Consider the following 23,303-nt stretch of genomic DNA (forward strand, 5'->3'; position numbering starts at 1 on the left):
CGTGGTCCATATCTTGAGTGCCATGATCAAATTGTGTTTCTCCGGTGAATCGGACTGGCTCTACAGGCGTCGTCTGCTAGTCTACCACATAATGCTCTCGCGTTCCATCAAATGCTTCACCACCACCACCACCACCATCATCATTACTGCCATCATCATTACCATCACCATCACTTCCATCAGTTCCAGTCTGAGTTTGAGTCTGATTCCTACCAATACCACCTGAGGACCTGGACCAGTCATCATCCTCATCAGCATTGCCACCTATGGGCTGGAATGGTATAGGTGATGCTTCCCGTGCGTGTATCTGACCCTCGTTAGCCATATAGTCATCCACATCAATACTCATCTCAGAAGCTATCACGGGGTCTGGCCTACCTCCCTCTTGATCCAACACCGGGTCACCTCTATCCCTTACCTAATCCACAATAGGGTCCTCATCATCTGAGTCAACCTGAAAGATGTCGGCGAGGTCAATAGTACCCCTTTGTCCCTCATGTCTTATGCGTATGTGTTGTAGTTTTAGCCTCAAGTTGTAGTGCATATACACCATGTCAGGTAGACGTTTGGAACCCAATCTGTTGCGCCTCTTGGAGTGGATGAGCGAAAACGTACTCCAGTTCCTCTCACAGCCAGATGTGGAACATGTTTGGGCAGGGACCTTGATTGCTATTCTCCTTAAATTCTCAGCCAATTCCCCATACAACACCCACCATTCGGCTGCATTACAAGTTTACAACAAAAAAAGACGTGTCAAAATTTTCACTACTTTCAACTTTTAATACATATGTAATTTAAAAGAATAAGATATTGAATTGAGTACCAGCATCACCATGTGGTCTGCCTTGTACTGCAGCATTGGTTCCAAAACTCCCTAATGCATCCCTAAAAATGTTTATCTATACCCATGTGGAAAATTAGTAATGACTCATTAACTAATTACTACTTACTAATTATATTCCAAATGAATTATAAGACTCACCTCATTGTTGCATATAGATTGTAGTCTTCCATCTGGCTCCAACTTTTTTACTACTTGTTTCACAGCATTAATAAGTTGAGTATCCAACCCAAGCCTATTATTATATTGATACTTGGGGTTCAAGTAGTATGCTGAAAATTGACATATAGAAATGAGATATTGTAATTAGTAATATTGCTAAGAAACTAAGATATGAATTAGTTACATAAACAAAATTTCTCACTAGCCTTATGCAGTGGATGCATAAGTTGATTCTCCCAGCGAGCATTGATAATATCCAAGAAGTGCATGCTACTACGAGGAGCCACATTGTAGACACTAACCTTCATCAAGTCAATGGCAGCATATAGGATTGGCATGGTGGGGCCCTTGAGAGTGGAGTCCGCTATATGTAGAACTTTAACTACTGGTTTCAAAACTTTCACCACTTTGCCTAGCTTTGTCCAGAATTCCTCAAAGGACATGGTTGCCTGTGCTTCCCTCCCACCTGCGATATTGGAACCCTTCCATCCAAACCACTCCTGAGAAGCAAACATAGATCTCAGCCTGACCTTCTTTGTCTCAAAGCTTTTTAGGGCAATGTAGTTTGTGGTGAATCTAGTGATGCCTGGCCTCACCAAGTCACCCCCACATTTTTTCCTCAATAGATTTAGTGCGAAGGAGTGGTTGAATATAAAGTTGGTGACTTGTCTTACACTTTCCACTATAGTCTTCACCAACTTTAACTTCCCCATATCCTTCAGCATTAGATCAATGCAATGGGCCACACAAGGAGTCTAGAAGAGCCGGTACTTACTGTTATTCATCGTCTTCTCACCAGCCTTCTTGAAGTTGCTTCTGTTATACGTTACAATCTGGACAACGTTATCTATTCCTACATCTTTTTCAACCACTTCCTTCAACAATCTATAAATATATTTTGCATCCTTTATCTCTTTGGATGCATCCACAGATTTGAGGAAAATTGTCCTCCCATCACAATATACCATAAAATTGATGATGGACTTTCTTGTAGGCCCAGTCCAACCATCTGCCATTATAGTCCCCATATGTCTCCCACATACTCCTCATCTCCCCAATGTAGTTATCAATCCCAGACTTCTGTTGAGGTAAATAAACATTCATTACCTCGTATGGGGTGGGCCCCTTGAACCCTGGGCCAGCCTCTGATGGTATGGTATAACATCCACTTAGCTATTGATTCTTTCATTAACCCCTTCATATTCTTTTATGCTCCTTTGATTTTTGGTTGACTGCTTCCTTCCTATGTAGTTTAGGATCTGATGCTGATGGTGGTATTGGTACCGATAGAGGTGTTGGAGTTGCCTTCATACTTTATGATCTTTTAAAAGGATTCAACAACCCATCAACTCTAGAACCTCCAGATATGCCTGCTCCTCCACTACCCCCTACTCTCTGTCTCTGCTGATCTTCTCGAAAACTAACTTTACTCCTCGAAACAGACCGTTGAAAGTCCCTAGCCTCCTGTGGTGTTTGTATATCATCAGGCACATAGATGGGTTCATCACTATCATCATCATCAGAGTCATCACCATCATCATCATGGTATTCTCCTTCTCCTCCTCCCATTGAACTCCTCACTACCTCCTCAAGTTGTTCCCTTACCCTCTGCTTTTCAGCCTTCCTCCTATTCTTTCCCCTCAAACTGTCACCAACTTCCCTAGCTACTTGAGGAGGGACCATATGGCAACTTACAACATCTTTAGATCCTCCAGTCAGATGTTGTTTAAGTCTACTAGACCCACCTCCCAAAAACTGCATGTGACAATAGTTACATTGTGATTTTCTCTTATCCCCATCAATTAAAGTGCCATGTAACCATGCAATGTCACTCCTAGGCTGCCTGGCTGGCCTCTGCTCTCTCTGCTCCCTCTGTTGACTACTTTCCCCTACCTTCTACTTTTCTTTCCCACGTTGTCTTTCACGATCTGCCATAATAATACTTTTTTTTTGAAAAGAGAAATTTTATTGAATAAATAAAATGAGGCAAACAAGCCTATGACAGAATACTGGCAAAGAAAGCTAAAGCTTAAAAATGGGGAACTTAGTCCTAAACCATATTGGTGAGGGCTTCAAGCCACTCACTTACCCGAGAAAAATAATTAAACACGCCTACGAGGGATCTGCGAGGCGCATCGAGGGGGTCCTTGTCCTATTTGATCGACGGGGGATCTCAACATATACACCAGGCCGATCAAAAGCCACACGGGCCAAAAGAGTCTCCTCCTCTGGTGAAAAGGGTAATGAAGTCTCCTTTTCAACCAGGGGTTGTTCTACTGCCGTGTCCACCGCTTTAACACCAGGCTTTGCCTTCTTTTGACGATGAGTTCTACCAATAACTGGAGTTGCCATACGGCCACCCATACGACCACCTCGAGGGGCATTCCTACGGGGGATCAGCCATAATAATACTTGTTTACTGCAATGTAAGTAAAACAAATGATTAAAAACTTAATGTAGAAGTACTTCAATTGAGACTTTGAGAGTACTAAAACATTTGTATAGCTATTTAATATTTTCCCCTAACCCTTATATTTTTCTCATAATTAAAAATAATTTTCATATAAAAATTGACCTAACACAATAAAACCGAAATGATTAAACATAATATATATCTAATGCACTTAAAAATCATGTAGAAATTACTTTCATATTTTTTCATGATTTTTCAAACCAAAACCTAATATTTTTCCTTATTTGTTTCTTTTTTTTTTTTTTTTTTAAATTTTTTTCTTAATTTCCAAAAATAAAAATAATTATTTATGGGCAGAAAAATATTTTCAACACCGTGAAGCCGTAGATTGGCCATTGGTGTCTAACATATATTTAATTGATCCCCATCCAATTTATATTTCCCCTAATTTATTACTATTTTTGTTGTAGGAAAATCAATTTTTTTAAGTCAGAAAATTAAAAAAATAAAATACATATGGAAAATTTTTTTTGACACCGTGAGGTTATAGATCGGCCTCCGGTGTCTAACATATATTAATATCATCACCATCCAACATGTATTCAACATACTATTTTCAAAAAAATTAGTTTTAGAGAAAAAAGAATTACCTTAAATAGTGAAAAATCCTTGGAGGATGTGCTTGGATGAGGCTCCGACGTGTTTCTGGCGACAATCCGTCGAGAATGATGCCACACAATGCTTGAATAAGGCTTGGAAGAGTGGAACAAACCCAAAAACTGAAGCAAGGAGAGCTCTCTACAGGTCTAGGTCGAAATTTCGACCGAGACTTACGAGATTTTGTATTTAAAAGCTAAGTCACGTGAGGGTTTAAGTGATTGTAGCAAATTTCGGCGATATTTCGGTACATGACCGAAATATCCCGAAATATCTCGAAATCTTGCCGAAATATGTACTTTTTCCATTTCGCCTGGGCATTTTGTCTCGGATGGCTCGAGATTTCCGAAATATACCGATATATCGGCGATATTTCGCGAAATCTTGTACCATGCTCATAACCATCCAGTGTGTTGGCTGCCAGCAACGAAGAGAGCAAACAAGCAGCAGAAACAGAGCAGACGGTACTGTTGGAGCAGCAGAAAATCGAGCTATGTTCCTCAAAACTGCAACCTGCTTCAACTGAGTGCTAGGGGGTATGAAATGATACCCCTAGGCGATCCAAATGCCGCAAAGCTCATCCCAAATGGTTGAGGGAGGAGAAAGAAACCAAGAGAAATGTGGAGGTGCTGGCGGTAACTTGAGGAGCAAAGTTTAGGGCTTTAAACTTCTGCAGCAGCATCTGCAGCTTTAAACTTCATATGTTGGTTCAAGAATGGAACTCTAAGAGATGTATTACTTCACATTGTACAGCCTCTCCTTTTAGGGTTCCAAAGAGAGGTGAAAGTTAAAACTGAGTAGCGGACTCTCAAAGCAGAGAAGCTGGCTCTGATACCAAGTTTGAACTTAAAAGAGGACCGATTCTAGTAAGGGAGAAGTAATTTACAGCAACAAAGAAGGAGAAGAAGAGGAGAAGAGAAGAGAGGAAGAAGAAGAAGAAGAGAGATTGAAAGAATAACCGATTATGTGTGTTGAGTGATTCTCAACACACATATTCACTTCATTAATCACTTCTAAGAATTACATAGACCTCCCTAGGGAGGTAAATAGAAATAAAGAAGAAATAACAAAAATACAACTTAGCCCTGTCTGGTTGGACACTTCTTGGGTGCCCGTCGCTCCTTCAACATCGTCAAAGCCTCTCTTACTAAGCAATGGAAAGTAGCCGGATTGCTTGAAGTCCACCTCCTTGACTCAGGTGTGTTCTTCTTCAAGTTCTTCTCCGATGAAGCTAAGTCTCGAGCTCTGGATGGAGCCCCTTGGATGGTAGGCGCCAAACTTATCTTCCTTCATCAATGGCAGCCCCATATCCTTCTCCACAAGATCGACCTCAACACCATTCCCTTGTGGATTAATCGTCTAGGTCTTCCTCTGCAATACTGGACCCAAGAGAGCCTTAGCCGTATAGCCTCTGTTATAGGTATTCCGCTTCGGATAGACCTACGCACCCTCAAGCTGAACCGTCTTTCTTTCGCCAGGCTCTGCGTGGACATTTCTGCCGATTCTCCTCCTCCATCGTCCATCTCCATCAAGGAAGAGGGCGGATTCTGGTTCGAGCAGCCTGTGAGATACGAATGGATCCCCCCTACTGCCAGCAATGCAAAATTTTTGGTTACTCCACCATTGCATGCCCAGCCTCGTTGTCCCTTGCCACGACAACACTCGGTATAGCAGCAACGCAGTCGTCTTCCCTTGCAGTTCAACTCCTTGCTTCGACTTCATCAGAGATGCCTACTTCTAATCTTCCCTCTGAAGATCCCGTCATCTCTGCCTCGACTACTGCTGGTCTTGCAAGATCTGAGAACCGTGGTCGAAAACTCAAGAGACTTCATCGCCGACGTCGCCGCCTCAGCCATCGACACCAAGACACCACCGCAGTCATTGTTGACGGTTCTACTGCTTGCTCTACAACGGTGCTTGTCCCTGTTACCGAGGCCTCTCAGGCCCTAGCTACGAATCCTTTGCAGACGTCAGTCTCCTCGATACCTGAGCAGGTCGCCTTAACCGAAGAACTGGCGGAAGAGAACTTCGTTATTGGAGCATCTCCTGACATGGCTCCGTTGACATCCCTGCAACTGTCCACTGATACCCCTGAGCTTGGAAGAGAAACTGGTTTCTCACCTACCCCCTCTGGGTCGCCTAGCAGTTCCCCTGACGAGCTTGATCCTTCTGCAGGTGTTCTTGTCGAGACCCTGACGAAGGCCTGCACTTTCCATTCTCTCGCTTCCCCCTTTTCTTCTTCGACCACAACGTCTGCAACCATCTCCTTTTTGGACCTCCCCCCCCCCCTTTTGCCCCCTTCTTTGTGTACTAAATAACCTGATTTTCCCCTTTTACCCACTTCATTTCCTGTTTTATCCCCCCTGCTCCCTACCTCTCCCTGGCCTTTAACGTCACCCTCTCCTAATGACAACGGCTTTTTCTCAAACCCAATCCTAGACCTAATGGGCCCTCCCCCCAAGCCCATGACCCCGCTTTTATCCCCAGGCCTAACCTTGTGGTCCATTCCTTTCCCCCGTCCTAGCCCAGGTCCCAGCCCATTCCTCTCTCCATCTCAGGCCCAGCAGCCTGGCCCAACCTACTACCCCCCTCTTAACCCAACCCACCTCTTCCCAGCCCCTCTTAACCACTGCCCCCCTCTCAACCCAGCCCACCTCTACCCAGCCCCTCTTAACCCTCTCCCCCCCAGCCTAAGCCCAGTCCTACTTCACCTATAACCTGCCCATCATTCAACCCCCAGCCCATCTCTACCACAAACTATTCTCCAACCCCCCTTCCCAATCCCTCACCAGATCCATCTCCTCCCCTTCCCTCTCGGACTTTCCCCCTTGACCCCCCTCTTTCTGAATCGCCCCCCGGTTTCACTGCACTTCCCTCCCCCCGCAGGCCTCTAGTCCGCAACCCGGCTATTGTCTTCTTTCGTCGTCGCTACCACCCCTCAGGTGCTCACACTGCTATTCCCTTTCTAGTGGTCATGTCTGTAGGCTTCATTTGGAATGTCAGGGGTCTCAACTCCCTGGCCAAACATCTGGACATTAGATCCCTCATCAAATCCACCCATTCATCTTTTTGTGCCCTTCTTGAAACCCAAGTTCTGCAAGATAATGCCTCCCGCATTGCTGCCTCTATTGCCCCCTCCTGGTCCCTTCTCTTTAATTACAATCACTCCCCTCTCTGTCGGATTTGGTTCCTCTGGGACCTGTCCAAAATCAACATCTCTCTTTCCCATTCCTCTTCCCAGTTCCTCCATCTCAGCCTTTCCATTCCCAACTCCTATTCAACTTTTTTTTTGTCGGTTGTCTATGCTTGCAACCATGCTGCTGACCGTACTTCTCTTTGGCGTCTCACCCTCCTCAAAACCTCCATGGACTCCATTCCTTGGGGTTTGGGCGGTGACTTCAATGTGGTGCGATCCCAAGATGAGAAATTGGGTGGCAGACCTATTAACTCATCATCCGTCCTTGCTTTTAACGAGTGCTTAGAAGATCTAGGCATTGAAGACCTTCGCTGGATTGGTTCCCCCCTTAATTGGAACAACCGTTGCGTTGGCTCTGATCGCATCGCCTGCAAGGTTGATCGTTTCCTCTCTAACGAGGCTTGGCTCTCCCCCTTCCCCCACTCTCTTGCCAACTTCCTCCTTCAGGGTCTCTCTGATCATTGCCCCTGTTACATCCTTATCCAACCCTATTCCTCCTTTGGCCCCAAGCCTTTCAAATTCTTCGACATGTGGACCTCCCACCATCTATTCCTCCCCACCGTCCTTAAGGCCTGGCGCACCCCAGTCTCCTCCCCCTCTCTCCCCCTCATTGCCCTAACCAGGAAGCTCTGCAATACCAAAGCTGCCCTAAAGAGCTGGAATCTCTCCACCTTTGGTAACATCAATTCCAGGCTCTCCTCTTGCAAATCCAACCTCTCCTCCGTTCAGTCCAGACTTCAATCTGACCCTCTCAATTCTGTTCTTGCTTCTGAGGAAAAACTCCTCTATGAGGAATTGTATTCTCTCTCCTCCCTGGAGGAAAGCTTCTTGCGCCAAAAATCCCGCATCAAGTGGTTAGAGCTGGGAGACTCAAATTCAGCTTACTTTCACAGGTCTCTGAAAGCTAGACTCAACTCTAATTCCATCACCCTCTTGCACTCCTTTGATGGCTCCCCCCTTACCTCGATCCATGACATCAAATCTGCTTCCATCTCTTTCTTCTTTGACTTGTTAAATCCCCCCCTCTCCGCCCCCCTATCCCCCTTGATCTCATCAACAAGTTCCTCCCTCCCCTTGTTGCAGAATCCCTCATTAGTATTCCCTCTGATGATGAGATCTCCAAGGCAATTCACTCCCATAAATCCAACAAAGCTCCCGGTCCAGATGGGTTCAGTATGGGATTCTTCCTGAGCTGCTGGGATTCCATCAAAGGAGACCTCTTCAAAGCCATTCACAGCTTCTTTTACAAGCCTAGTTAGCTGGCTTAGGTCAATCAGACCTTCATTTGCCTCATCCTCAAAAAAGAGGGAGCCACTTCTCTCTCGGACTTTAGGCCTATCTCCCTCTGCAACCTCATCTACAAATTCATTGCCAAAATCCTAGCCAACAGAATCAAGGTTGTGATCCCCTCTCTGGTCAGTCCCAACCAATCCGCCTTCATTTCAGGGCGAAACATTGCGGATAACATTATCCTTTGTTCTGAAATTGTGCGGGGTTTTGACCGCAAATCCCACTCTCCGGCTGCCCTTATGAAAATTGACCTTTACAAAGCTTTTGACTCCCTTCGTTGGGACTTCATCTGCGGAGTGCTCTCTCAAATGGGCTTCCCCCCTGCCTTTGTTCGCTGGATTCATGCCTGCATTTCCTCCCCCTCCTTCGTTCTTGTCAATGGTTCTCCGGCAGGATTCTTCCATTCTAAAGTGGGCATCCGCCAAGGCTGCCCCCTCTCCCCCTTCCTTTTCTCCATTGCTCTGGAAGTCCTCTCCCGTAGCCTCCAATCCAAGACTGATCTCTATCTCATCTCTCCCATTCCTAAATGTAATCATATCAACCTTACCCATCTCGCTTTTGCAGACGATCTGATGATCTTCTCCAAGGCCTCTCACTCCTCCATCTCTGCTATTATGGATTCCCTCCACCTGTTTGAGACCCTCTCGGGCATTCGCATTAATCTCCTCAAATCCAAAATCTTCCTCTCTGGTATTTCCGATCTGGATAGAGACTCCCTTCTGCACCTGACTGGTTTCTCCATTGGCTCCCTCCCAGTTAAATACCTTGGCCTTCCTCTCATTCCAGCCAGACTCTCCAATCACCATTGCGCTCCTATGTTGGATAACATCCGCAAGCTCCTCCAGCTCTGGAAAAGCAAACTCCTTTCCTATGCTGGCCGCCTTGTTTGCATCCGCTCTGTCCTCCAAGCTTCTTACATCTACTGGAGTGGGATCTTCGGATTACCCAAAGCCACCATCCAGGCGATGGAGCGCCTCTTTTGTGCTTTCCTCTGGAAAGGGACTGGCGCTTCTAGATTCCTCCATCCTGTTAGCTGGAAGTCAATCTGCCTTCCAAAATCTAAGGGTGGCCTTGGGATCCGGCGTATTAAGGACTCCAATACTGCTGGTATTCTTAAGGTGATCTGGAAAATCTCCTCCCGTCATGATTCCATCTGGGTTAACTGGGTCTACTCTCACCTTCTCAAGTCCGACTCCATCTGGACTGTCTCCACCCCCTCTAACGCCTCCTGGATCTGGAGAAAGATCCTTGCCATAGTTGTCATGGCGTCGCCATGGCGATGGCATCCTGGCGCTGGAGAAAACTACATATCGAGCTCCGACATGGTTAATGTATAAATATCAACCGATATGGCCTCCATGGCGTCGCCATGGACGCCATACCACAATATATGGGCATATAGGTCGATATTTGTACATTTGAATGTATAAAAGTTAGCCTTAATTTTTTTTTTTTAAAACCATTTAATAGCTTAGATGCTTTTTCGTTAATGTGTATTGGAGGTGTAACTTGAAAAGTTACACCTGCAATACACATTAACATAAAAATTAAAAACATTAAACATATTCCCTAATTTGGGGGAAATAGAAATCGCAAAAGCCAAAAGAAAGTTCGAGAGTCGAGACAGAGGAGAGAGTTCGTGAGACAGAGGATCGTGACTTCGGCAAGTGGCAACTTTGGCTTTAGTTCCTGGCTTCCTGCAACTCTTGGCAGAGAGAGTTCTTCACTCCTTCGAAGTTCGAACCCCTCCGGCAACCTCCAAGACTCCAGGCAAGTAATTTTTTAATTTTTTTAAAAATTTGATTCTTCTTCCTCCTCCCAGTCCTCCGGCAACTTGATCTTTCAGTTCAGTTCTTCAATTCTTCTCCTCCCAGACAGTCCTCTTCTTCTTCAGTTCTTCTTCTCCCAGCCTCCGGTAATGATTACAGCCAGTACTAGTAGTATCGTTTTTTTTTTTTTTTTCTTTTTTCTTCTTTGCAACTACTTGTACAGTCACAGAGACAGGGAGATAGTCGAGAGATAGAGGGGGGGGAGGTTTTTATTCTAGTTACATCCATAGTCCTCGGTTTTTTTTTTAATTTTTTCGCAACTGCTTGGACAGTCACAGAGACAGGGAGATAGTCGAGAGACAGAGGGGGGGAGGGATTTATTCCAGTTACAGCAATAGTCCCCTTGGTTTTATTTTTTCTTCTTCTTGCCTTGCACACAGCCACACATGCACAATTACACACACAGAGACAGGGAGAGAGTCGAGAGAAAATAAAAAATAAAAATAGATAAAATGACATTAAAAACAGAGAATAGTAGAATAGTAGTACACTTTCATGTTGATTTTTGATGTTATAGGGTATATATTATAGCATACTAAATGACATTATAAATAGAGAAAATAAAAAATAAAACATGGTCGACATGATCGCCATGGCAATGCCATGGCGGGCGACATGTCGATATATCGATTTGACACCCCTCCACCGGCTTGGATTGCCTTGACGCCGTGACAACTATGATCCTTGCCCTCCGCCCCCTTGCCCTTCGTGGAATCTCTTCCTCCATTGCTCGTGGCTCCTCCAACTCCCTCTGGCTCGACCCTTGGCACCCCTTTGGAATCCTTTTTTGTGTCCTTGGCCCCAGGTCGATCTACTCTTCTGGTCTTCCAAAAAATGCCCCCCTCTCCTGTCTCATTTCCTCTGGATCCTGGTCCCCCCCCCCCCTTATCTCAATCCCTCCATTGTCTCCCGGATTTGGCTTGCTCTCCCCCCTCCCCCCTCCCCCCTTCCACCCCCCCCATGAGGACAGAATCCTTTGGTTGCCCTCCCCCAATGGCCTCTTCAGCACCAGATCAGCCTGGAACTTTGTCCGAACGACCGCCCTCATTGTACCCTGGCATAACCTAGTCTGGTTCAAAGGCCACATACCCCGCCACAGTATCACTACCTGGAGATCCCTTCGCCTTTGCCTTCCCACCCAAGCCTTCCTCATTCACCGTCACATCCCTGTTTCCCCTGCCTGCTCCCTTTGCTGGAATGGTCTTGAGGACATCCCCCACCTCTTCTTTGACTGCCCCTTTACCTCTACCATTTGGAAAAAAGCCCTTTCCTCCATCTGGTACCACAACAGGAGACCTCTTCACTTCGACAGAGAATGGCTTTGGGTGGCTAATTCCTTCTCTGGGTCCTCGATTTGTGACATCATTGGAAAGCTGGTTTTTGGAGCTGCTATTCATCACATTTGGATGGAGCGAAACCTTAGGAGATGGACTTCGAACTCTCGATCCTTCGGTCTGATTTGGAAAGTCATCTCCTTTGAAGTCTCTTCCAAGCTCAGCCGTGCCCATCTTCGTGCTGTCAGGGACACCCATAGGAATAGGCACATTGCCGTCTACTGGGGCCTTGACCTGTCCTCTCTTTTTTCTTCCACCTCTGCGTAGGTTGGTTTGTTGTTTCTCCCCCCCCCTCACTCTCCCTTGAATATTCTTTCCTCTTTCCTGCCCCCTCCTGGGGTTTGGTAATACATATTTATTCACCCAAAAAAAATAATAAGATAATGACAGAACTTCCCGCATACAACTATTCTAATAACTCCAACACTTAGACACCCCTCCACCGCCTTGACAACTATGATTGTAAGGCTCAAAGAGCAACACGATTTAGTAAATAAATTATGGCTGTTCCCTTTATTTTCTGTGGTGATTCAGCAGCTCTACTGTGGTGATTCCAACCGAAACCAATGGTGGTGACTCCATTGGTTATATCTCTCTCCTCTCGTCCTCTTTCTTTTCTGCAATCAGTTTCCAAATAAGTATTCTGTGATCATTATTTCTCTAGTTTCAGGTTCTTTGATTCAAGCAAGCATCGTGATCTCAGTCTTGTTCTGTTAATATTATTTCATTATCAGTTACTGCGCTATCATCATTGATTATATTTGTTATTCCCTGTCTTTCTTAATCATTTATATCGGAGATTGAATTGTGTTATACTGTTCTGGTTTAAGAATCCTACCAGCTTCAGGGAGCTTCTTAATCTCAGAATCCAATCGATGGATTACTCTGAGAATTGAGTATTTTGTTCTCCTTTATTGGATTTACCTTTTGACCTGAATATAATCTTGGTCAGCTTTACTGATCTGCTGGAATCTGAAATATCAGATTCTGTTGAAACCTTGAGTGTTTAAATCTGATGGGGCTCAGTTTAGAAAGACGAGAGAAAAGAATGATTTTGGCTTATCGAATAGACAGAGGCCACCACTTTATTTATAATCATAGATCATTACAAATCTAGAAATAAATCTTAACATAATCAACATGTGCATAATGAACCTAGACACTCTAATGTTTATGGGTCTGGTCATGGGTCACTGGGTGATCCGTTAACACACCCCCTCAAGTTGTTGCTTGGATATCTCGCATGCCCAACTTGAGTACAACAGGATGAAATGACTTAGAAGTTAAACCCTTGGTGAAAACATCAGCCAATTGATTTTCAGTAGTGAAAAAAGGTATGCATATCGGGCCTTCTTCAAACTTTTCCTTGATGAATGGCAATCCAGCTCAATATGCTTAGTTTGATCATCTTGAACTGGATTATGGGTAATGCTGATTGCAGCCTTGTTGTCACAGTAGAGTCTCATGGGGTCTTCAGAAGTAACACCCAAATCTTTGAGAAGGATCTTTAACCAGAGTAGGTTACAAACTCCTTGTTTTTCATCATGTTTAGCCTCTCTCAACTCCTTTTGTGGCTGCACTGTTGGTGTTGCGTCAACCGGCTTTAAAGAGCTATCATGCTGCAACCCTTTTAAGACAATAATTTGTTGTAGATGAGAGGGCAACGTATACAAGTTCCCTTCATGATCAAGGACAATGCTCTGTTCTTCCATCCATGATTGGCCATCTATAATGACATGTTTTGAAGAAGGAAATACATGACATTCAAGTAGGAAGAAACTGTAAATTTGGTGACGTCATCATTTTCAAATTCAACGATGATTTTCATTTTCTTAGACAACATATCTACCACAGATTGCAAGATTTTGAAGAAGGAAATAACATTCAAGTAGGAAGAAACTGTAAATTTGATGAAAACATCATTTTCAGAATTCAAACTCAATGATGATTTCATTTTCTTAGACAACATCTCTACCACAGATTGCAAGATGGGATTCTCATTCTTCTCTTTACAAACTCGAGTCTTGATAATAAAGGTATTCACGGCCGGGTTAGGCTCTGAGCCTCTGATACCAAGTTAATGCAGCCGGCCAATCTAGATTCCAGATTAGGAATTAAAGATCAGATCAGTTGCTCCGTAGGCTCAGGTCTTAACTATTTTTTTCTGATGAAATAGGATTGAAAGAGTCTTGTTGATAAGCTGGTTTCAGTAGCCTGCATTGGGAAAAGAAAGGGAGAAGAAAGAAGAGAAAAAAGAGAAGAGATAGGGGCTGTTATGGGAATGTGAACAGTAGCCTTGGATGGTAACTGAATACGAATGAAGAGAAGAGAGGGATAAGGGAGAGGAGAGAAGAGGAAGGCTTCTTGGCTACACAATTCACATTCAAAATTTTTTTTTTTTTTGTTTTCTATTAACCATTATTATGGAAAGAGGAGGGGGGGGGGGGGTTACATATTTATAAGAAAACAAAAGAAAGTTTCTTAAATTTAAAACTCTTAGTCTGCTGGACTTGACTAACAAGAACTCAAAAATACTTAACTAATTAGAATTCTTGAAGCCCAAAACTTTAGATAACTTTTATAGATAACTTTAAAAATAAGACTAATTTTTGGACTTGACCTACATTATATAGCAAGTTGATGAAGCGAGCCAACCTAGATTCTGGATAGGAATCAAATATCAGATCGGCTGCTCCACAGGCCCAGATCTGAACTATTTTCTTGACAAAATACGGTTGAAAAAGGCTTGGTGATTTGCTGGTTTCAGTAGCCTGCATTGGGAAAAGAAAGGGAGAAGAAAGAAGAGATAGGTGCCGTTATAGGACTGTGAAGAGTACTTATGAATAGTATCCATGAATAGTAACTGAAGAAAAAGAATAGAGAAAAGCGAGGGATAGGGGAGAAGAGAGAGAAAAGAGGAAGCCTTCTTGGCTACACAAGCAAATCCAAATTCTGCATTCTATTCCATTAACTATTATTATGGGTGGGGGTTGGGGACATATTGATAAGAAAACCAAAAAAAAAGGGTTTTCTAAATCCAAAACTCTTAGCCTCTTAGGTAGCTAGACTGATGTAACTAATAAGGACTCTAAATTACTTAACTATTTAAAATTGTTGAAGCCTAAGACTTCTAGATAACTTTTGCCCCACACAAATAACCAAAATATGTCTCTTTAATGACTAAACTAAAGCCAACTACAATATCTAACGGACTCCACTACAGTTAAATATCAATTTCTTACACCCCTTTAGACCTCCTGCTTTCCTTATAATTAGCCAATTAAAAATACAGCCCACATTATTAGAAGTCCATATATCATAGATTTTAAAATGGGACCAAATTTTGAACTGGACCTGTAATAGTTAAAATCTGTTGAAACTCCAGTTAATGGAAGATGTGTGAAAACAATTGTGACAAGAGTGACAACATTTTATATGTTAATTGTTACTTGCTGTACATAAAGAATAAGTTTCTTGGTTATCTATTTAAAAAAAAACAAAAGAGAAAGAAAGGGAATAAGTTTCTTGTTTTCTTAGGATCAAGAATGATGATAAGATGATTCAAGCTGAGGGCGTGGAGTCACTCTCAGAAGTTGAACTTCGTCAAGCATGTAGAGAGCGTGGCTTACTTGGATTACTTTCAGTTGAAGAAATGCGGCAACAGGTTTTAGCTCAACTTGAACTTTATCTTGTGTATACCTCTTTCTTTTTTGTTTTAAATATTAATCTTTTTATAAAATCCACACGGGAGAGGCTGCTTTCCATGTCTCTCTCAGTTTAGCCACAGGTGCAATGAAGTCTGTTTTCATGATTGTTTAAGCCATTTCACTTGACGTTGTTGTTTAATATGTGATATCTTGGTCTTGTACTGGTCTTATGTTCTGTTCTGGTAGAATGAACTCAGATTCTATTTACATATCTAAACTCCTGCTAAAATGAAGAGAAAAGTAAGGAACAATTATGAGGTAATGTCAGCACGTGTGCTGAATTTACAATGCAAACTAAAGCAAAAATTGATGATGTGACTTGCTCAGCACCTTGAGAAAATGCCACACACTGATTGCTGAACACCACAACCCATCAACAACACAGCAACCAAGAAAATACTTTATCTTTTATCCTGGCAACCCTGATGTTATATACTTCACAAAAACCAAGCACTTGCACCTCAACAAAAATCTGGCTAGATTTTACCAATCTTGACTTGGATCCCAAAATAGTCCACAACCAAAATGCAAAGATTTTAGTTGAGAGAAAGAGAGGAAAGAGAGAATGATTTATCTTGTCAATGAGACAGAGGCGACTACTTTATTTATAATCTTGAGAATATTGCAAATATGGTATGATTGCACAATCACACAATTAACACATTAAACATGTGCATAATAATGAATCTAGACACTCTAATGTACCTAGTTACATTACACACTTTACCAAGATTACCAAACCAAAAGAGAATCAAACCGAACCAATCTTCAACACTTTGACGCTCCGTCTCAAGTTGGTGCATAGGTATCATGGATGCCCAACTTGGAAACAATAGGATGGAAGGTTTTAACTGTTTAGCCTTTAGTGAACACATCGGCCAGTTGGTTCTCAGTAGTAACAAATGGAGTGCAAATCAGACCATCTTCAATCTTCTCCTTGATGAAGTGATGGTCAATTTCAACATGTTTTGTTCTATCATGCTGAATAGGGTTATGACCTATACTGATTGCAGCCTTGTTGTCACAGTAGAGTCTCATAGGCCCTTCAGGAGCTAATTTTAGATCTTGGAGGAGTTTCTTTAACCACATGAGTTCACAAACCCTTGTGCCATTGTCCTGTATTTTGCCTCAACATTGGATCTGGAAACTACAGATTGTTTCTTGCTCCTCCACATAGTTGTCTCGGCTACTTAAATCCCTAAAAAGTACTTTAGATGTCTTAGATCCTTAGTTTCAAATTCAGCTGCCAACTGAGTTGTCAGGGATGAAATTTCTACTTCGTCATCTCCGGTAATTACTATGTCATCCACATATACAATCAGAGCAATGACTTTCCCATCCTTGTGTTTGACAAATAAGGTATGATCAACATTACTCTGCTTGTAGCCAAACTTGATCATTGCTTTTTGAAATCTACCAAACCATGCACGAGGAGATTGCTTCCGTCCATAGAGTGACTTTTTGAGTCTACAGACTTTGGCAGTTGTAGTAGGTGAGTCAAAACTTGGAGGGATATCCATGTAGACCTCCTCCTCAAGATCACCATTCAAGAAGGCATTCTTTACATCCAGCTGTTGGAGATTCCATCCAAGATTTGTGGCGCAGGATAACAAGACTCGAATGGAGTTCATTTTTGCAACTGGAGCGAAGGTCTCCTGGTAATCGATGCCATAGGTCAATGTGAACTTGAATCCTTTGGCAACTAATCTGGCCTTATAGCGAGCAATGGTCCCATTTGCATCCAACTGGTTTCTTCCCATTAGGAGAAGGTACAAGCTCCCAAGTATCATTCTTCTTCAAGGCCTACATTTCTTCTACCATAGCATTCTTCCATTTTTGGGTCAGCAATAGCCTCCTTCCAACCCTATGGAATAGACATAGAAGACAACGAAGAAACAAAGGAACGGTAGGAGGGAGATAAAGATTCATAGGAGACAAAGTTAGAAATAGGGTGTTTGGTACAAGTTCGGACTTCTTTCTTTAGGGCAATAGGACGATCATCAGAGGTAGAAGATGTATTACCTGGTGCTTGAGTTGGTGGGACCGACTCAGCGAGCGTAGGTGGACATGGTATATTAGGGGTAGTCTTTTCCTTTCTATGATTGGTGATAAGATCCTTGTGTTTAGTGACAGCATTGATCTCATTAGTTTGCTCCCCCTGAACAGTATCTCTGGAATACCATTCTGTTTTGGTGTGCGAACACAGAAGGTCTGAGAGAGGATGCCATGGGTATAGAGATACCAAGGTTTCAAATCTTGTTTCGTTTCGGTGTTTCGGTCTAATCAAAATTTTCGAGATACCGAAATTGCGTCGAAATATGGTATTTTTTCTATGAGTTTTGCTTGGCCATTTGTGGGTGTAAAATGCCAAAATGACCGAGATTTCCGAAATTTCCGAAACGAGATGACCGAAATTTCCGAGATTTTCGAAATATTGCATTGTTGCATTTCGTTTCAACTCGACCGAAATACTCAAAATATTCAAAATTTTGTCCGAAACAAAACGAGATTTTGAACTATGCAAGATACTGGAGGAAAGGGCCAACAAGGTACTCCGCGTAGGTTTGGGATGATGAGTAGTGAAGGTACCAGAGTTGGGTAGTGCAGTTGATGGAGTTTGATTGCTGAAATGGATAAATTGGTGAAGATGGCAGAATTCGGAACCCTGTAGTGTCATGTAATGTTATTCTTGCATATTGAAGTCTACATATTGTCTTTCTTCCCGTGCTTGTGCATTATATATGTTGGAACCGCTTCCTCTAAAGGCTGACCTTGTAGGAAAGGGAGGAAACAATATGTATATCAAACAGGAGCTCTAACACGGCGGACTATCCAAAGGGGGACACGGGTGGATAAATAATTTAACACCTACCCGCTCCCAGGGGGACTCGATACCGTGACCCCTGCTTGCTCTAATACCATGTTGGAACTGCTTCCTTTAAAAGGCCGACCTTGTAGGAAAGGGAGGAAACAATATGTATAACACGGCGGACTATCTTCATAAGAATTTAAGTAGAGAAGATTGAGCTTAAAATTATGGATGACTGTTTTCAAAATTCTTCACTGTCAGTTCAATGAACTCTTGGGGAGAGGACCATTTGCTCCCTAAATGTTGAAAGATTTTCTCTTTGGGTCGTTTTGCAGTTGAAGTTGATTCCTAAACTGCTAATGACTGTGTTTTCTTCACTTTGGGGGTCTTATTGACTGTGTTTTCATTCAGTTCTGTGCATTTACTGTTCTCATTGTTTTATGTTTTTCTGTGGGAGCTTGATTCCATTTTCTTTCTTGCTTAGTGATGCTACTAATTGGTAATTTGGTGTCTCGCTAAAAGTTAGTGTATATAGACCTGCTGTACATGTTTGGAACTCTATCGCCTGTGGTTTGTGATGAGATATCCATCAATAAATTGCTAACCATTAGGGGGGGGGGGTTGGGGATGAAAGAAAAGGAAACCTTTCATTGGTTTATGTTTCAATAAAGCTTGATATTTTCACATCAATCATTCAAATTGTTTTTATCTTTTGCAGCTTCGTGATTGGTTGGACTTGTCCCTCAATCATTCTCTGCCCTCTTCTCTTCTGATTCTTTCCAGGTAATTCAAGCTCCATTAGTTATATCTCTTTATGCTTCTAGTTCACATTTAATCCTTCCTTGCTTTTGGTGGTTCTTTGACCTGTAGAGCCTTCTCCATCTCTGGAAAGCTGAAGCCAGAGGTTGTTCAAGCTACATTGTCCTCTTTGCCGGAAGAGGTTGTGGATACTGTTCAGGTTATATCTTTACCATCTGAAGATTCCGTTTCAGAGAGGAGGAGAAAACTGGAGTTCCTAGAAATGCAAGAAGAACTTTGTAAGGTGGAGAACATTTGAGCCCCTAATTCCTTTTTCCAAAATTTTGAGCTTTTGTTAAAAAGTTATAATTGTTTCATGAATTGAACTACGGTACTTTATTCCTTTGCCTTGTTCTACTAATTGGCTTCCCATTATCCAATGGTTGGATTGGACAGATAAACCTTCAATGCAACCTAATTTTGGTGGAACATGGGCCTATGACATATGACATGGTTTCTGTTAAGTGTTTATCGCTACTTAGGGGCAGTCTTGGTATTCTGTTATTACCTGTGGGTGTTTGTGTCTTGTTTACATTAGTCAGTATCCTTAATTGTAATTTTACTGTGTTCAGTTCTTATTAATAGTTGAGAGAGTATTATAGAGAATAGATTGGCTTTTCAGATGGATAGAGGCAATTGTTTATTTATAATCAAAGAGATGATTACATAAATGGTATCCTAGCTAGGGCTGACTCATAGGCCCTATTTAGTATACAGATACAATGAATCTGGACAATACATGCGAAGACATAAAAGAGAACCGAACCGGTAAGAGAACCGAGGTACACTTCAACACTCCCCCTCAAGTTGGTGCATAGATATCTCACATGCCCAACTTGGAAACAATAGGTTGGAAGGATTTAACCGATAAGCCTTTAGTGAAAACATCGGCCAATTGGTTCTCAGTAGTAACAAACGGAATGCATATCAGACCACCTTCAATCTTCTCCTTGATAAAGTGTCTGCCAATCTGAACATGTTTTGTCCTATCATGCTGAACAGGGTTATGAGCTATGCTGATTGCAACTTTATTATCACTGTAGAGTCTCATAGGTCCTTCTGGTGCTATTCTCAGATCATGGAAGAGTTTCTTTAACCAAATGAGTTAACAAACCCCTTGTGCCATTGCCCTGTATTCTGCCTCAGCACTGAATCTGGAAACCACAGATTGTTTCATACTCCTCCAAGTTACCAAATTCCCTCCAAGGAATGTACAGTAGCATGAAGTGGATCTTCGGTCATCAATAGAGCCAGCTCAGTCAGCCTCAGTAAAGGACTCCAACTTTAGACTTCCATTGTTTGAGAACATGATACCTTTCCCTGGAGTTGACTTTAAATACCGACGAATTTTGTATACTGCTTCAAGGTGAGCAGTCTTCGGATCATGAAGAAACTGGCTAACAATTCCCACAGCATAGGCAATATCTGGTCTAGTGTGGGAGAGATAAACGAGTCTTCCTACGACGCTGGTATCTCTCTTTGTCTACAAAGTCACCACCTAGACTGCTCAGTTGGTGGTTGACTTCAATGGGAGATTCAACAGGTTTACACCCAAGCATCCCTATTTCTTCAAGAAGGTCTAGGACATACTTTCTTTGAGAGATGAAGATCCCTTTGCTGGATCGGGCTACTTCAATCCCCAAGAAGTATTTGAGATGTCCCAGATAGTCTCAAATTCAGCAGCCAACTGGGTCTTTAGGGATGAAATTTCTCCCTCGTCAACTTCGGTGATCACTATGTCATCCATGTACGCAATAAGTGCTGTAACTTTTCCATCCTTGTGTTTGATAAACAAGGTGTGATCAACATTACTCTGCTTGTAACCAAACTTCACCATTGCTTTCTGAAACCTACCAAACCATGCACGAGGAGACTGTTTTAGGCCATAGAGAGACTGTATAAGTCGACGGACTTTGCCAGCTGTAGTAGACGAGTCAAAGCCAGGAGGGATGTCCATGTAAACTTCCTCTTCAATATCGCCATTGAAAAAGGCATTCTTCACATCTAGTTGTTGAAGATTCCTCCCTGGTTTGCGGCACAAGACAACATGGCTCGAACGGAATTCATTTTTGCAACTGAGGTAAAGGTCTCCTGGTAATCGATGCCATAGGTCTGAGTGAATCCTTTTGGCAACTAATCTAGCCTAGGGGCATTATGTTGGAGAATGATGATCTGAGAGCTTTCATTGGCCGATGCTCTGTTTGCTTGCTTGTCCTTTGTATTTCTGTATCTGTTTTGTTTTTTGTTTTTTTTTTTTTGGGGGGGGGGGGGGGGGGGTGGATTTGGGGCCTGGTTCTAGGCACCAATGAAAAAGAAATTCATTGGAGAGAAAGAAGGAAAATATGATAGAAGCGCAATGCACAAGGAACCCAACAGCAAAGAAGCCAAAAAAGAAACTACAGAAGCAGACCCTGAGCAAAGCACAAGACTGGAAGACAACATGGATATTCAACTAACCTCCCCAGTCCCCCCCCCCCAAGGGAAAAGAAAGAGGCAACTGCAACTTAACCAAACACCCAGGATAACCCATGGTCATCCTTGAGGGACTTTTTGAACACACAATTTATCCTTGCAAAATAAACCCGTCCCCTTGTTGCCAAACTCATGGTGAACACTATTCAAATGCAACGGATAACATGATACTTTTGTGAATATCCTGACAATTGCTAGTATGCACAGTTGGACAGATCATCTTGGGATCACAACCCCGTACCTAGAAGAAATCATACTTCTTCATAGTTAACTGTCTTTAAATGTGTCATCGCATACCTCCATTACTCGTTCTCTTTTATGCTGTTACTACTGAATGTTGTCTTTTGACACTCTTTGATAATTTGGTACAAGATGGATTTTTACTTTTTGGTGTGGTTAAGTAAACTTGCATATGTATAATATAAAGAAGGACAAAACAGAAGCATGACGATTAGATAGTTGAACTTTATCAATTTAGCAATGTGTTCTAGTTGTCCGATTTATCTTCAAGGTTTCTTCCTAATAATTTCTACAATGATAATTTAGTTTGATAATTGGGAGGTCTTTAACATGTCTGATTTGCACTCAGAAATTTGAACATCTGTAGTGTTTGAACAAAAATGTTATGATGTTATGTATGCTGAATCTATGATACAAATATTTATATTCCTTTAATATTAAAATGCAGACATTTTGTGCTTTTGGGTTGTGCTGAACTGCTGATAATGAAAATCGACAGTTTTGGGTTCTGAGTGAATTTCATTGGCAAATAATGTTCTATTAAAATATTTATTCAAACATCTTTCTTTTGGAGTTTGCAATGCTAGTGATTTCTTGGATTTTTCTATTTGTCTTTTAACTGTACCTTTTTCTTTTCATATTTGTGTTATTTGTGGATTGTTTGGGGTTCTTTTTGAGTGTTTGAACAAAAATGTTTTGATGTTATGTATGTTGAATCTATGATTAAAAAATTTATATTCCTTTAAAATTAAAATGCGGACCTTCTGTGTAGTGCTAATAGTGGGCGAGCCTTTGCTCAACAGTGAAGTTGTGCCATTGCAACCTGTTGGTTGCCGGTTCTAAACTTGGAAACAGCCTCTTCTGTGAAGCAGGGGGTAAGGTTGCATACATTTGCCCCTCCCAGATTTGCAGTAGCGGGAGCCTCATGCACTGGGATGCTCTTTTTTACCTTTTGTGTACTGCTAATAATGAAAATTACGTAGAAGTAGAATTCTAAGTCCACAAAAAACTAAAGCTCCTATTCATTTCTGGAAAGATTTAAGTAACATTTTTTTTTCTTTTAATATTTTGTTAGAAATCCAATCACTTGCTCATATTCCACCTTAAGACACCTTGTGTAGTTCTTTAATTGTTTGGGCATTTAAAGTGTGTAAGCATTCAGTCATTATGCTTTTACAGACATGCAATATAACTGGATTTTAAAAAAAAAAAATTATACTAGTTTTTTAATCATTATTGGCTTCATATTTCAAACTATGCTCCTAACGTAATCAATTATAGGAGGAAGAAGAGAAAGAGGAAGAAGAGAAAACTAAGAAGGAATCTGGGACTAGTCGAGAGGACGTAGCTTTGAAAGAGATGACTGGTCCAACAGCAAGAGAAGCACAAGAACTAGCCAAAGCAAGGGCTTCGGAGGTGCAAGAGCATCTCTGTGAGCTCAGCCGTGCATTGTCTGTCCTAGCATCTGCATCTGTAAGGACCAGTTCTGAAAAAAATTATTTTGAAGCCTCAATGAAGTTTCTGTAATTTTTTTTTCTTTTTGATATTTAACCTG

At 42.1% G+C, this 23,303-nt stretch overlaps 1 protein-coding gene across 5 annotated transcripts in view; it reads left to right on the forward strand.

Moving 5' to 3' along the window:
• LOC122669561 (mitochondrial proton/calcium exchanger protein-like) overlaps nt 1–23,303 on the forward strand; it is a 77,279-nt gene that overhangs the window by 27,274 nt on the left and 26,702 nt on the right. For all 5 annotated transcript variants that reach the window (XM_043866350.1, XM_043866346.1, XM_043866347.1 and 2 more), the window contains exons 7-10: nt 15,260–15,386; nt 18,957–19,021; nt 19,109–19,280; nt 23,030–23,221. In XM_043866350.1, the coding sequence (XP_043722285.1) occupies nt 15,260–15,386; nt 18,957–19,021; nt 19,109–19,280; nt 23,030–23,221 (556 nt within the window). The remainder of the gene's footprint in view (nt 1–15,259; nt 15,387–18,956; nt 19,022–19,108; nt 19,281–23,029; nt 23,222–23,303) is intronic.

Source organism: Telopea speciosissima, chromosome 7, assembly GCF_018873765.1.
Source record: "Telopea speciosissima isolate NSW1024214 ecotype Mountain lineage chromosome 7, Tspe_v1, whole genome shotgun sequence".
Classification (NCBI taxonomy): Eukaryota; Viridiplantae; Streptophyta; class Magnoliopsida; order Proteales; family Proteaceae; genus Telopea; species Telopea speciosissima.